Source organism: Camelus bactrianus, chromosome 10 (assembly GCF_048773025.1).
Source record: "Camelus bactrianus isolate YW-2024 breed Bactrian camel chromosome 10, ASM4877302v1, whole genome shotgun sequence".
Taxonomy (NCBI): Eukaryota; Metazoa; Chordata; class Mammalia; order Artiodactyla; family Camelidae; genus Camelus; species Camelus bactrianus.
Genome location: NC_133548.1, coordinates 69068202 through 69082152, shown reverse-complemented (window position 1 = coordinate 69082152; position 13951 = coordinate 69068202). Strand labels below are relative to the sequence as shown.

At 36.4% G+C, this 13951-nt stretch overlaps 1 protein-coding gene across 8 annotated transcripts in view; it reads right to left on the bottom strand.

Annotated features, from left to right (window-relative positions):
• The window catches only part of YAP1 (Yes1 associated transcriptional regulator), a 108532-nt gene that overhangs the window by 21330 nt on the left and 73251 nt on the right, over nt 1-13951 (bottom strand). For 4 of the 8 annotated variants that reach the window (XM_074372941.1, XM_074372945.1, XM_074372942.1 and 1 more), the window contains exon 5: nt 351-544. In XM_074372941.1, coding sequence (XP_074229042.1) covers nt 351-544 — 194 coding nt within the window. The remainder of the gene's footprint in view (nt 1-350; nt 545-13951) is intronic. The other 4 variants (XM_074372943.1, XM_074372947.1, XM_074372944.1 and 1 more) reach the window with 1 other exon arrangement.

Below are 13951 nucleotides of genomic sequence, written 5' to 3'. Positions count from 1 at the left end.
ATGCACTGGGATACCAAAAAATTTGTGTGATTTGCTTTATTGCAGGGGTCTGGAGCCAACCTGCATTATCTCCGAGGTGCGCCTGTGTATGTGAGGAAAGGCACCCTCGCTTCCTTCAACTTTGGCCTGACTGCGTAACACCTCTTTGTGATACAGGTTCACAAATTATAGCCCATGTGATCAAAGGCCAGTCAAGAAACTGAGACAAGGACCGAGCTGGACAAGATGTTTCTCTGTCACTCCAAGTTTTAGAAAAACGACATTCTTCTGTAACTAATAAATGCCAAAAGGAAACACACCCAACATCACGTAGGAAAGCAAAACCCCAAAGTGGAAGGCTGGTCTCTGACCTGCGGCCTCACCTGCCGGAGCAGTTCTTGCTGCTTGAGCCGCAGCCTCTCCTTCTCCATCTGCAGCTGTTGCAGCCGCATCTGCTGCTGCTGGTTGGAGCTGCCACCACCCATGACTCCCCCCTGGGGGCTCTGGGGGGCCAGGGGCGGTGGCTGTTTCACTGGAGCACTCTGACTGATTCTCTGGTTCATGGCTGAAATGAAACAAAAGATCTATCCTAAAAAACCAGCAATGGAAAAGGATATTTCGCTGTTCAAAAGCAACTGGGGATATTCAACATAGCCCTTCTGAAATGGGACTGAAAATAACCTGAAATTCCACCAACAGTATAATGGTTATACGCTTCATCGTTGTCATTATCACGTAAGATGTAAGGCAGCCATAAGAGAAAAGCAGCAAGAAGTAGCTCTAATAGGTGGTGACATGGGACAGTCTAAAATTAATGAAGCTAAAAGCACAGTGCAGAATAGAAGAAGTGTTTTAAAAAAGGAAGTATATGATTGCATGCATATCCAGAGAATACCAACTGAAGGGCAGCCAAGAAGCAACTAGTATCTGTTGGCTCTGGAGTTGGGGGAACTGGGTTACTAAGGGACTGAGTTCAAGAGAAACTTTTTTTTTTTAACTTTTCAAGTTTGAATAATGTGAATGCATTGCTTATTATAAAATATAATATATATTTAATTAAAAATAAATCTCTAAAAGCAACTGAGACAAAGCATTCTGAGCACTGAAGCCCAACAAGATTATTAATCCCTAAGACACCCTAAAGTATACCTCTAATAAATCAAGTAGAGTCAACTGATCTGAAGCATACTTGAAAGAAACAAGCCTACAAGAATGTGAATGGCACAGACCAGTCTCATTCAACACCACTGTGCTCCCATACAGCCCACGTAGTTGTTATTATTTTTCCAGCTGAACCTATAACATACCATTTGACAACTAGCGATGGACTGGATTTTTATACTAGTGAATTTCTGTCACTAAGACAACATTAATCAGACTATGGATTGTGGTCACCTCCATGAGCAGATGGAAGTTTTAGTACGTGAAAATGTCAGTAAGAATGATATATCACCTTCTCAGACACATATTCAACTTTCTAAGGTAAAATTTCAGGTCGCCGTTTACTAGAAACATGGAATACATACCGACCAAAGAAAACCTCTGGCCCAAATGACTCCACAAACATTCAAGGAAGAAATAATTTCAATCTTATATAACCCTTTCCAGAGAACAGCAAAGAAAAAAATGTCACAACACTTTTGAGGCCAGCATAACCCTGATACCTTACAAGGACATTAAAAAAAAGAAAAATTATAGACCAATCTCTCTCATGAACCTTGCTACCAAAATCTGAAATGACACACACTGACAGCCCTTGTGACTTACTGGCTCCCGGCCACAGTGAAGTCCTTGTGGTGATTTTTCATGTGTTCTCTGTTGTACCATAGAGGCTGGCTGGTAAACACCCACTCTTCTTGGAGATGACTGAGCAAAACCTCCTCAGCCTTTCCCTGAGTCCACCAAGTACATTAAGAGTCACCTTCCTTTGGGGTACTGCCCTGGGATTTTTCAATTTTGCCTACTGACGTTTCTTACCAGACCGTGACTTTTTATTTGCAAATTTCTATCTTCTATCAGACCCGAGTGCCACATGAGTGGGGACAGTGTCCTAGTCATGAATATATTCTCACAGCCTAGTCTAGTGTCTTGGCACAAAATGTGTGCTGAAAAAACACTGAACTGTTTCTAAGTCAGCCGAATATTCACTGAGACAGAAATTTAACTATGTAAGATAATATAGAAATCCTTCCAATTTCCCCTTAGACTGACAAACTCTTCCAAGAGGCAGCATAACAATACAGAACCAAGGATGCTAGAAGAAAGGAAAACTACAGACCAACCCTCTCTCAGAATGCTTTAGTTCCAATCGACCTACGGAACTATTAATTCAAGGTGATGGCATTTTTATTCTTACTTCTTCCCTCTAGCTTTTCTGTATTTCTTTTTCTAACTTCTTGAATTGAACTTATTTAGTTTAAATCTTTTCTTGGAGCATTTAAGTCAATAAACTTACCTTTAAGTATTGTTTTTCCTACATGTCTTACGTTTTGAAATAGTACGCATCATTCATGGTTGTCGTAGTCTAAACGCTCATAATTTCCGTTGTGATGTTCATTTAACCCGGGAGTTATTTAGGAGTACGCTTTTATGCTCGCAAACATAGGTTTACAATTTTAAAAATAATTTCCATAAACATAAAGAGAAGTACAAAAAGGTACAGATTATGAACCGCATGTGGTCATCATCCAGCTCCCAATGATCAACACAGAGCCAATTTTGTTTTACATCTATTCTCATCAATTTTCTCCTCAATTTCTTTCAAGCAAATAATATAGCAGAAATCATCTCAATATGTATCATTCAGGGTTTTTACTTAGATTATTTGATAACTATTTTCTGTCTTATGCTGAAAAACTTGGTTCCAACAGCATATTGTATTAGCCTTCTGTACATATGCAATTACTTCAAAATAACATGATTATTAAAGTTATGATCAACAAAATGATTACAAAAGGGTTTGATTTCTTTGTCATTTTTCGCCCTTAAGATATTTCATTAGGCGTATCCAATCAAATCACTACAGTTAAAAGTCACCTGAAATAATTATTCTCTGTGTGATTTGGCCACCAACTCAATATACAGGTTCATTTATGACATTTTGCTTTTGAATTTTACACAACTGCTCTACTTACCAACCAACAACCCCCCACCGCCAACTGATAACGTAACTCTTAGCAGTCTTTTTAAACTCTATTTTAAAAAAAATCTAAGCAAACACACAGATATAGAATAGCATACTTCTTTCATATATGATAGCACACTTTTAAAATACTTTCTTCTACTTCACTTTGCCTTTTTTCTACTACTAACATATCCTTGAGATCACTCTGAAGCAGTATATACAGAGGTTTTCCCATTTTTCTTTTAAAAAAAGCATTTCACTCAACCAATTTCCTATTAGGTTTCACTATTACTAAAGAGTGCCAGATAGAATACTCTCACGCATACACTATTTTATATTATTTTCCACTGTATCTTTGGGGTAGAATCTTAAATGCAAGAGCTGAAAACATAACTAATATTGCCAAATCCCTCCTTCCCCTCCACACACATAGGTGTACTTTTTTGTATCCCTACCAGTATGTAGAAGTGTCTTTTTTCCCCCACAGCCTTGCCAAATTTTTGGATTTTTACCAGTCTGAAAGATGAGAAATGTCTTCCTAGTGTGATTTTACTTTGTTATGTCTTATTACAAGAATTTGATCAATTTCTGTTATTTTAAAGGGCCATTTACATTTTTATGTGAATTGTGTTTACATCTTTTCTTGTAGGGTTACTAATCTTTACTTTCTCTATTTTAGACAATCTTTATATACTAGGAACAGAAAATCTTTGCCATTATAAGTTACAAATAATCTCCCTCAGTTTATCATCTGTATTTTCAATTTATTTTTTTTCTTCCATATAAGAGCTTATATTTTAAGTAGTTAAATTTATCAATTTCTTTTTGAAATTTGAGCTGTCTTCCTCACTCCCAGGTGACAGAGAAATTCATCAATTTTTTTAAATTCAAAAACTATATGGTTCCACTTTATATACTTATTTGGCAATTTGATTCAATTCATTTGGAATTTATCCTGTTGTAGGGCATGAATGTACCTAATTTCATTTTTCTTCATGACTATCCATTAGTCTGTGAAGTGTATCCTTCGACCGATCATCTTTATCATGGACTAAATTTCCATATTTTGTTATTTTGTTTTAGGTTTTCTATTCTGTTCATTAATCTAACTACTCTTATACTAGGTACTACAGTTTTAATTACAACCTTTATGTTTTAATAGCTGGTAGGGTAAGCCATATTTTTTTGAAGCTAACTTTTTATTATTGGGACCTAACTTCGTTGCACTATGGTTAAAGAATGTGGTCTGTACGCTGATTCTTGAAATCTGTGACTTGCCATGTGGTCAGTGCTTGCTTTTGTACCCGGCCAGGGCCAGTCGGCTGCACGTCCGCTGTGTCTGTTTCATATATCTCTTTCTTTGTTCTTAACACTTTGAGTTCCTGATATTCTCAAGAGCTGACTGGCCTCTAGCCCTGCCCTTGATCACTGCTTTCTGTGGTTTTATTTTCTGACCCACAGATACATTTTTTTTTAATTTATGACCCCAGTTATGTCTTTTTGGCTATCTCTTTTTAATGTTTTGTCTGGTAGAACAGAGAAAGGATGTCATAAAAACATGACACGCTGTTCCATATTGTTCAAAGGCTTATCAACCTCTTAAACATGGCTAAAATAAAACAACCAACCGACAAAAAACAAACAAAAAAACCCCCACCATACTTATTTATGAAAGATCTCTACAAAAAATAAATGGCTAAAACTTTCATAATTACGGTTTAACTATTCATCACAACGTTACTAGATGCACAATTGATCGGCATCACAGTAAGATACAAAAAACAGGGCCTTTAGAGTCAAACAGACTATGCTTAGAGTTGGGCACACCAGTTCAGCAATTCATCCAATCCTTGGTTTCCTGAACTAACGCCTGGGGTATTAACACTGCCCTTTTGGATCACTGTGGGATTGTAAGTAATGTGTGTATAGTGTCTGGTGTAGCCCTGGGACACAACAGATGCTCCAAAAATGTCAGTCTCCTCCCTTTTCCGAATAGTTCTTTCTAAACATGAAGGTTACCACTCTTACAGACGATCATCTTGACGTGCATTCCCATACCTGCCCACCCCGTCCTTGCACTTTACCATGCCACTCATTATTTCTCTAAGTATTCTATGATTCACAAACATACAGACATATTTGTCTTTCCTATAAGATCTAAATGGAAAAAAAGTAGGTGGTGGAGTTTGAGCCTTAGCTCAGTCTCCTTAGGGATTCTTTCCTTTTGGTGAATATGTTCCTATCACTCCCATAGGACACGCAACCCATTTATTTCCCCACAGAGATGCTGTTATATGTTGTGCTATGTCAGGTTCAATAATACGAGTTAAATATGAATTGAGGGACTGAACTGAGTATCTACCACATAGGGTAAACCTCATAAACTGAGACCCAATGCAAACAACTATTGGGAGGAAAAATGTTTCTGGTTCCAAGCAACTAAATAAATTAATTTTTAAAAAACTTCTAGGAAGTAACCCATTAGTAAGTTGAAGAGTGTTGAAATTATAAAACATGACTGATTTCAAAACAAATTCTAGAACTGTACACTGTTAAATATTTCATCTATAAAGAAACATCAGGAAAAGCTTTTGAGCTTTCCACACTGGATTTTTAACTAAGAAATACAGCATATATATATATATATATATATATATATATATATATATATATATATATATATATATATATTTTTTTTTTTTTTGTGAAAATTAACAGGCAGTAACAATACTGCATGTAAAGAAACAGGTAAACATCCTCTGCTTCCCACCAGTTTCCCAGAATCAGATACTGTTAGCAGTAGCTATTAACGACAGTGACCACTGCTGAGGGCATACTGAATTTGTTGGTAAGGTCTTTTTCAAACCTAAGGTTATCAAACTATTCAAAACCACAGATATAGAAGAACGGGGTATCAAAGGATGAAGCAGGAACAACTTTGGAGAATTAAACATAAGTTTGTACAAAATATGCAATAGAAACAGTCTCTCTGGCTAATAATGGTAAGCACTTTTGGTTGTGTTTACCTAAATGCTGCTGGTACCTATGGATACAAGCAGGGCTACACATTTTCGTATAAAGAGCTCTCTTAAACGACCAATTCAAACAACCCTGTTTATCTACTGAAGCCGGGATTTATTCTCTTCAGAGGCATCCCTTTCTTTACCTTCTGAGTATCTCAAGCATTTCAACAGAGCACAGAGCAGTGCACCCACATGGGGTGCAGCAGAGACCTCACAAGCAGGCAAGAAACAAAGCAGGCTTTGTTTCCTGGGGGCAGGGGGCAGGGCAGCTAGAGAAGGAAAGAACAGCATTACCAGCTTCTTCCTCCCTGTGAGCAACTACCAAAACCCCAAATGTTTCCAGTTTTAGCAAAATTTCTAGAAGGTAAGACGAAAATGAATCCCTAAAATATGACAGAATTAAAAAGAAAATATGCTTCATTTTGAAATTCAGAGCCTGCTGCTTGGACCATGAAAAAGCAACTGTTTCAAGTTCTTAACAAATCAGTCCTGACAGCTTTATGGTGGCGAACCATTCACTCAGCAATTACTGAAAAGTAAGAGATGACCTTCTTAAAAAGAAAGGAGGTCATCACCATGGGTTCTTTCCAAATTTCACTCTAAACATCTGAATTTTCAAACTTTCAGACAATATTTAGATTTATATAATTTGTAAGTTCAACCTTGGAATGTTACAAAGTACTGCAGATCTGGTAATCAGTTGTAGACTTTGAGATAATAAATTCAATCCTAGTAACTTCATTAAGCATAAATTTAAAATCAGAAACAACTTTTGAACTTTCAAGACATTAATTTACATCGAATCTCCCACAACACAAAAAAACACTGCTTTAATATTTTATCAAGTTTCAGATACTACACGTTTACATATTAGCATGACTGTATTAGTTTGTTCGTAACATTTAGAAACAAATTTTAGGATTTTCCCCATACCTACAAGGGTACTCAAGACTATAAAATAAAAGGCTTATTAAAAGAAATGAATGCTTTTCTAAAAATACAAACTAATAGGTCATCTGTCAGTCTTTCTAAAGACTGAACATACATTATTATCAATATACAAAAGATGTTTCCCAACATTTAATTAAGGCAATACCTAAATGATGATGCCACGCCCAGGAATGATTTTTTTTTAAGTTATCCTGGGAATAAGAAAACGAATATATGTGTTCACGTATGACTGAAGCATTATGCTGGCCACCAGAAACTGACACAACATTGTAAACTGACTACACTTCAATAAAAGTATGTATTTAAAAAAATTGTTATACTGAGACATGTCACCCTTTTTACAGTAGTTTTAACGTGTTCATAGAATTGTGTAACCATCATCACTATCTAATTTCAGAACATTTTCATCATCCCTGAAAGAAACCCCACGTCCTAGGTAAGCCGCGTACTTCCTGTTGCCCCTCCTCTCATCCCTGCTAAACATTCATCTCCTTTTTGTCTCTACGGACTTGCCTATTCTGAACATGTCATACAAAGGAATCAAACAACATGCAGCCTTTGTGACTGGCTTGTTTCACTGAGCATGTTTTCAAGATGCATCCACGTTACAGTATGTATCAATATTTTATTCCTTTTTATTGCCAAACAACATCCCATTGCATGAGTGTACCACTTTTGTTAGTCTGTTCATCAACTGATGGATATCTGTGCTATTTGCACTTTTTGGCTATTATGAACCATGGGGCTACAAACATCCAAGCGTGCAGTGTTCGGTGTGGACACACGTGGTTTCCCTTCTGAAGGGGGCATATGTATCTGAGAACGGAACTGAATTGCTGGGTCAATGATAACCCTATGTTTAACTTTCTGAAGAACTGCCACGCTGTTTTCTAACGTGGCTACATCATTTCATAAACCCATCAGCAATATATGAGGGTTCCAACTGCTCTACATTCTGGTCAGCACTTGTCTAAAAAGCTTGTCTTTGATTTTAGCCATCCTTCTGAGAATAAAGTGGCAACTCATTGTGGTTTTGTTTTGTAAGATGTGGTAGCAATTCACCTCCTCTAAAACTCTACCCCAGGTCTTGTCCCAGGCAAAGTAGCTGCTCCCTCCCACACTTTGTACCTCTCTTCCTTCCCAAGCATCAACGTCTAGGGCCCCAAAACTAGGTTAAATTATTTGTATCTTTGAATTGTTCAAAAGTATCAATAACAAACATCTTTATTTAGGTCAATTTGATATCGTCTTCTTCAACCATCTATCAAAAGCCTGGTATGAAAATTCATTATAATGGTATTTTTCAAGCAATAAAAGGACGGAGCTTAAAAAACATTCAACAGAACATTTTCTCCTCATCACCTCATTAAGTAGTCTGGGGCAGGACACAGGGATTGCTAAATGAAGTGAGGAGGAGAAGGGAGAAAGGATTCTCACCAGCTTTCAGCTCTTTCTGTCTCCGGGATATAACTGTGTTTTTTCCCCTCTACTATGAAAATAAAGTTGAAAGTCTAGTTTGGAGAGAAAGTTCACATAATTAAACTATTGGTCTAAAGAGAAGGGAAATTATATTTTAAAATCTACCTGCCATCATGAATTCATGTTAGATTAATGAGTAATCAGTCTCGCTAATAATAGTTTTCCTCCTAATTACATGTAACTTATTACTATTAATGCTCTTTCCCAAGGGGAATTTATAATTTAGAGAAGATGAACACCTGAGTTCTGACTGATAAGCACAAAAATTGGTCCTTTTATATGGTCTAGATCTTGACTAGCTGCTTCTTATCTTTTAATGTCCCTCTTCAAAAAAGCCTCCTCTGACGGCCCCACATTATTCCCTTTCATAGCACGTTGTTTATTATCCTTCAGTATACTTAACATATTTTGTAATGATTTATTTGTAATGATTTATTTACCCTGCAAAGCCCCCCTCCCTGATGGCCAGCACATTGCCTGGTACGTAACTGGCACTCAAATATTTGTTGAATGAGTAAATAAATAACTGAAATACTCTCTACCCCTAGTTAGTGGGAGGCTCTTAGTAATGCACAGGAGGATCTCCAAGTTGAAACAAGTCCAGGATGAGTTCTGAAATGACCTCAGCAACAAGGGTAGCAGAACAAAATGACTCTAAAACAAAACAAGGACTATGAACCACTCCCCTTCCAAACCATTCTGATTTATTTCAGCAGAAATCTATTTGACTTTTCCCTTGGGAAGTCTATAATCTCTTTTTCTGTTTCTTGTCTCTGTATCTCTGGGTTGGCAGAAAAAGTGGCATCACCAAACGCCTCTTCTGCAGCACATTTTATAAGATACCTGATGTTAATTCAGAGTTGATACAAATATAACTTGATACATAGTCTTTTCTTAAAAACAAATTTTTTGTGTGTGTTTGAGGTGAGGGGCTTTAGTAACACAAATAAATTATTAATTTAAATGATCATTCAGTGATCTTTGGTGATCTTAAGCTTTAAGTTTAAAAATTCTATATGAAAAACTTCTTAGGTAAACAAGGAAAAATATTTCTTTACTGTACCATTATTTGTATCACTGAACCATCAAGTAGCAACTATATACTAATTTAACTTCACTAACATGTCTATTCACCCTTGGCGCGTAGGAGAGACTGCTTACCATGACCGATAAGCTTTTTTGACATCATCCTCCTGAATGTAACAGATTTAAAAAACAAAAAACAAAACAAAACAAAAAACCCCAAGAAACAAACCCCAAAACAAACAAACCCCAAAAAACAAAAAACAAAACAAACCCCAAAACAAAACAAAAAACCTCAAGTGTGGAACTAATTTTGATATTCTATAATCTTACGCATTAAAATACTTATTTCAGGAAGTGTTTTTCTAAGTAAAAAAAAAAAAATGTAGTAAGGGCAACAATTATAGAAACAATCTCTAACAGTATGTTTTAAATTGGGTTGCACTAAGCATGTGGCCTGGCATTGTACTTCAAATCAGCTTACAGCAGGCTTTCTATCATGGCAACTTTAGGGGAGTTCTAAATTTTAAAAAGAAAGCATACCAAAATGTACCATCTTTAAGGCAGTAAAGCCGAACCCTGCTAACATAAGCATGTTTAAACTCCTACATGCTTCTAAGAGTCTGAATGTGGACAAAACTTAGCTGTTCCACCCAGCACTGCCCATCCCCCATCAGCTCTGTCTGCCTGAGCACACTTACCATGTGATAAGGCTTATCTTTAGATTAAAGGTTGAAAGATTTCCCTATCTCCTCTTCAAAGGTAATTCCCAGCTGTGTCCAGAGGACCAAAGCTAAACTTTAATGGTGCAATAAATAGTTCAAAAGTACCACTGAAACTTCAGCGCACTCAAATCCATAAAGCTGTTTAGAAGTAACCTTAAGCACGGGTCCAAAGCAGTCACTGAAGAATTCATAACCTAGCATATTGTATTAAATTAATAAAGGACTGGAAATAGTCTTAAAAAGCCTCCAGCATAATCTAGTCACAGTTTCCAGATGAGTTCAATTAAGTCAAAAGAAGTCAGGTACCTTTCTGAACAAGCTGGTTACACTGTGATACCAGAAGAACTTGGGGCTCTGGATTCCCAACTGAGTTGGTAAATCTGCATCACAATTTAATTCGCTTCAGCTCAGTATTATTACGTAACTACTACGTAGACAAGAGGATGCCAGCTAACTTCTACTGTACATCCAAAAAATGGACTTTTGGAGGGCATATAAAATGCCAGGTCAGAACAATGTTGTAACTATTTTCCTCACTGGATAAGGTGTATTTAAAAACCATGCTGAGTATCACATTTAAAGAGGTACTAGTAAAATGAAAGGTTTCCAGAGATGGGGAAAAAAAATCCAGAACTCGAAATGCATGAAAAAAACTGGAGAAATCACAGCTGAAAGAGAACACTCTGGGATTAGAACGGTGTTCACAAGTTTGAAGGGAAGTAAATTTCTGGATAATAAAGGGTCACAATTTCTGGTTATTAGAACCTTCTTTACATAGGACAGACTGCCTTGTAACACGTTAAACTAGTCAAGGTCAAAGCTGAGGTTGGAAGGCAATCTCTTAAGGATAAGGTAGATCTGAGGCGTGATACTCCATCTGGGTGGCTTCACTGTCTGCTCCAGAGATACTACGTTTCTCTCCTGTAACTGGATACTCACTACCTTTGGGTAATTTCCTTAAGATGAGTTACAATACAGCATGTAAGTAAATGGGGGATTAACCACTGTCATCTTCCCTCCGAATTTCCATGTGTTAGTATTGATGAATTAGGTGTATTTCTGAAAATTAACTGCATGTAATCTATATTTCTTTAAAATTCTAGGTGTCGAAAGATCAAGTTCATATTCTAGTTCTGTCACTTAATCTACAATCTTGGGTAAATCATAATTTCCCTAGATCCCAGAGGAACTCAAACTTGGAGCACTATTCCTTACCTCTCTCAGCATTTTTTAAAACATATGCTGGTGGTTTGGGGAGTCACAAGGACTGGATAGCACCATGGCATTTAGGAGACAAGAGCCAGGGGTGCTGAATAGTCTTCAGTGCCCAAGCACGTCCTTCCTCCTCCTTTGAGAAATGCTGATTAGAGGAATTACAAATTCCTTTTCAGGGCCAAATTTCATGAGGTTTATCTGCTAGGAATTTTTAGTTAGCAACGGCTCTTTTTACCTCAGACACACTGAAACATCTTTTCCTCCCCACCCTAAGTAGTTAATAATGTAGTTCACAACCAGTGACATTTTAAGATCACCAGAGAAGATTCAAAAGAGGGTAAGGAAAACAAAGAACAAACAGCCTCTTGTTTTTAATGCATGGACATCAAGCGACCTGCTCCAACAAAATTCAAGTGACTAGATGGTGGTATTCTGTCTGCCCAAGACTCCACTAACTAGAATTACAGATCTAGTTTCCACAGCCGTTAGTGGTTTTTCCTGCCTCTAACAGAACAGACTTAGGTATTTAGTTGGTGTTGGGTGCCTTTTCATCAAAAGCAAAATATAACAGCTATCAGAATATTGGACCTTTAAGGGAAAAGGCTAATGAATGTCTAAACAGTTAAAAAATTTAACAAACCTCTAATCATTGACTCAAAATATTTCACTTTGCTAAGAAAGATGTGCTGAACAACTTTTGTCTTTGGAACTTAATAGCAAGTGTGTGTTTTCATTAGGGCTTTTATTGGAAAATGTTCATCTGACTATATTATGTAAAACAAAAATTCTACAACATACAAGGAAAAATTTAATGACCTGCATAATACTCAAGCATCAACTTCTTTAACACAGGGTAAAAATATTCATAATATGATTCCTTAAAAACAAACAAAAGCTCTTCTTTTTTCAAAGCCATTAAATATCAGCTAATTCTTATTGCCACTGGATGTCACTTCATGGTTTGTTACAAATTACTAATCAATGCTCTAAAATATAAATGTCAAAGATATATAGTTATTAGGGAGGGGCAAGATAGGACTATAGAATTAAGAGATACAAACTACTGTGTATAAAATAAATGAGCAGTAAGGATATATTGTACAGCGCAGGGAACTGTAGTCATTACTTTGTAATAACTTTAAATGGAGTATAACCTATAAAAACACTGAATCACTATGTTGTACACCAGAAACTAATACTGGTATATCAACTATATTTCAATTAAAAACATTTTTAAAGGCATATAGTTTTTAAGTGTTAAAGAACAAGAAAATCAGATTAAAAAGAATCAATGCACAACAAATTACTATTTAATTTCTTGAATTTGTATGAACAATGTATAACTCCAGGTGGGATGTGAAGGACTGATAAAGTATTCTAAATATAATTACTCTAAAGCCTCTGATAAAGAACAGAAATATAAAAGAGGCTAGTGTTGGAAGAAGGCGAGTGATAAAGGTAAGCTTAGACAGAGGTGAGATGTATCTTCCACTCTAAAATGTCAAAAACATAGTTCAATTTGACTTACGTAAGAATAGGTAAATACCTTAATTTAGATTTGGGGAATATAGGAAAGCAAACTGCACAACCATGAAAGCAATAACCTCTCATTTGTTGGTGTTTGCATGGCTCAAAGGGTCAGAAAGGGGATAGTTTATATTTTTTTGGCAGATAAAATGCAATACACCATAGAACTTGAGATTTCAAGGAAAATTCCGTCTAGTTCAGCAGCTAACAGCCCGTCTCTATTTGCTGTCACTCTGCATCAGAGGAACCCAAGCTTTTTTTTCCCTTTCCTGCTCCCCTTCAGTTACACTTGAGCTCTCTGACTGAAAAGGTCTGGAACAGATTAAAAGTCGGGCCACAAAATAAAAAGCTTTGGCATGTTGTCAAGCCTGTCTGGAATACACATACACAGTGGGCCCAAAAAGGGAAGCTAAAAGCAGTAAGAGTGTTTTATGAAACCTTTTTTTTGGCATACCTAATTGTGTGCTCGTGTGTACATACGTGTTCAAGATAGGAAGGAAAATTCTTCTTTTTTGATACTTTCTCCCATTTAAAACAAAAGACCAAGTTGTGTGTGTAATTCATGGATCTACTTAAGCTCACTGCCAAGTTGCTTTATTTCACTTTTTATTAATTAAAAATATTTTTTCTTTTTTTTAAAAAAAGCTTTGTTCCAATTCCCGATTTTTACAGTTAGCTAAGAGTTAATCGTCATTTTTCATAACCTTAAGTAGAGGGGGGAAAAACCCACAGTACCATTTAAGAAAATTTCCAAAACATAGACAAGCTGAATTCATTTCATCAAAGATGATTTAAGGAAACATGGCTGTTACTGTTCTAGTCCATACAAATGGCAGCATTTATTAAATTCTCTACCTTACTTGGTTTCCTGTTTCAACCTCAAGGGCTTATTCAAATATCAAATA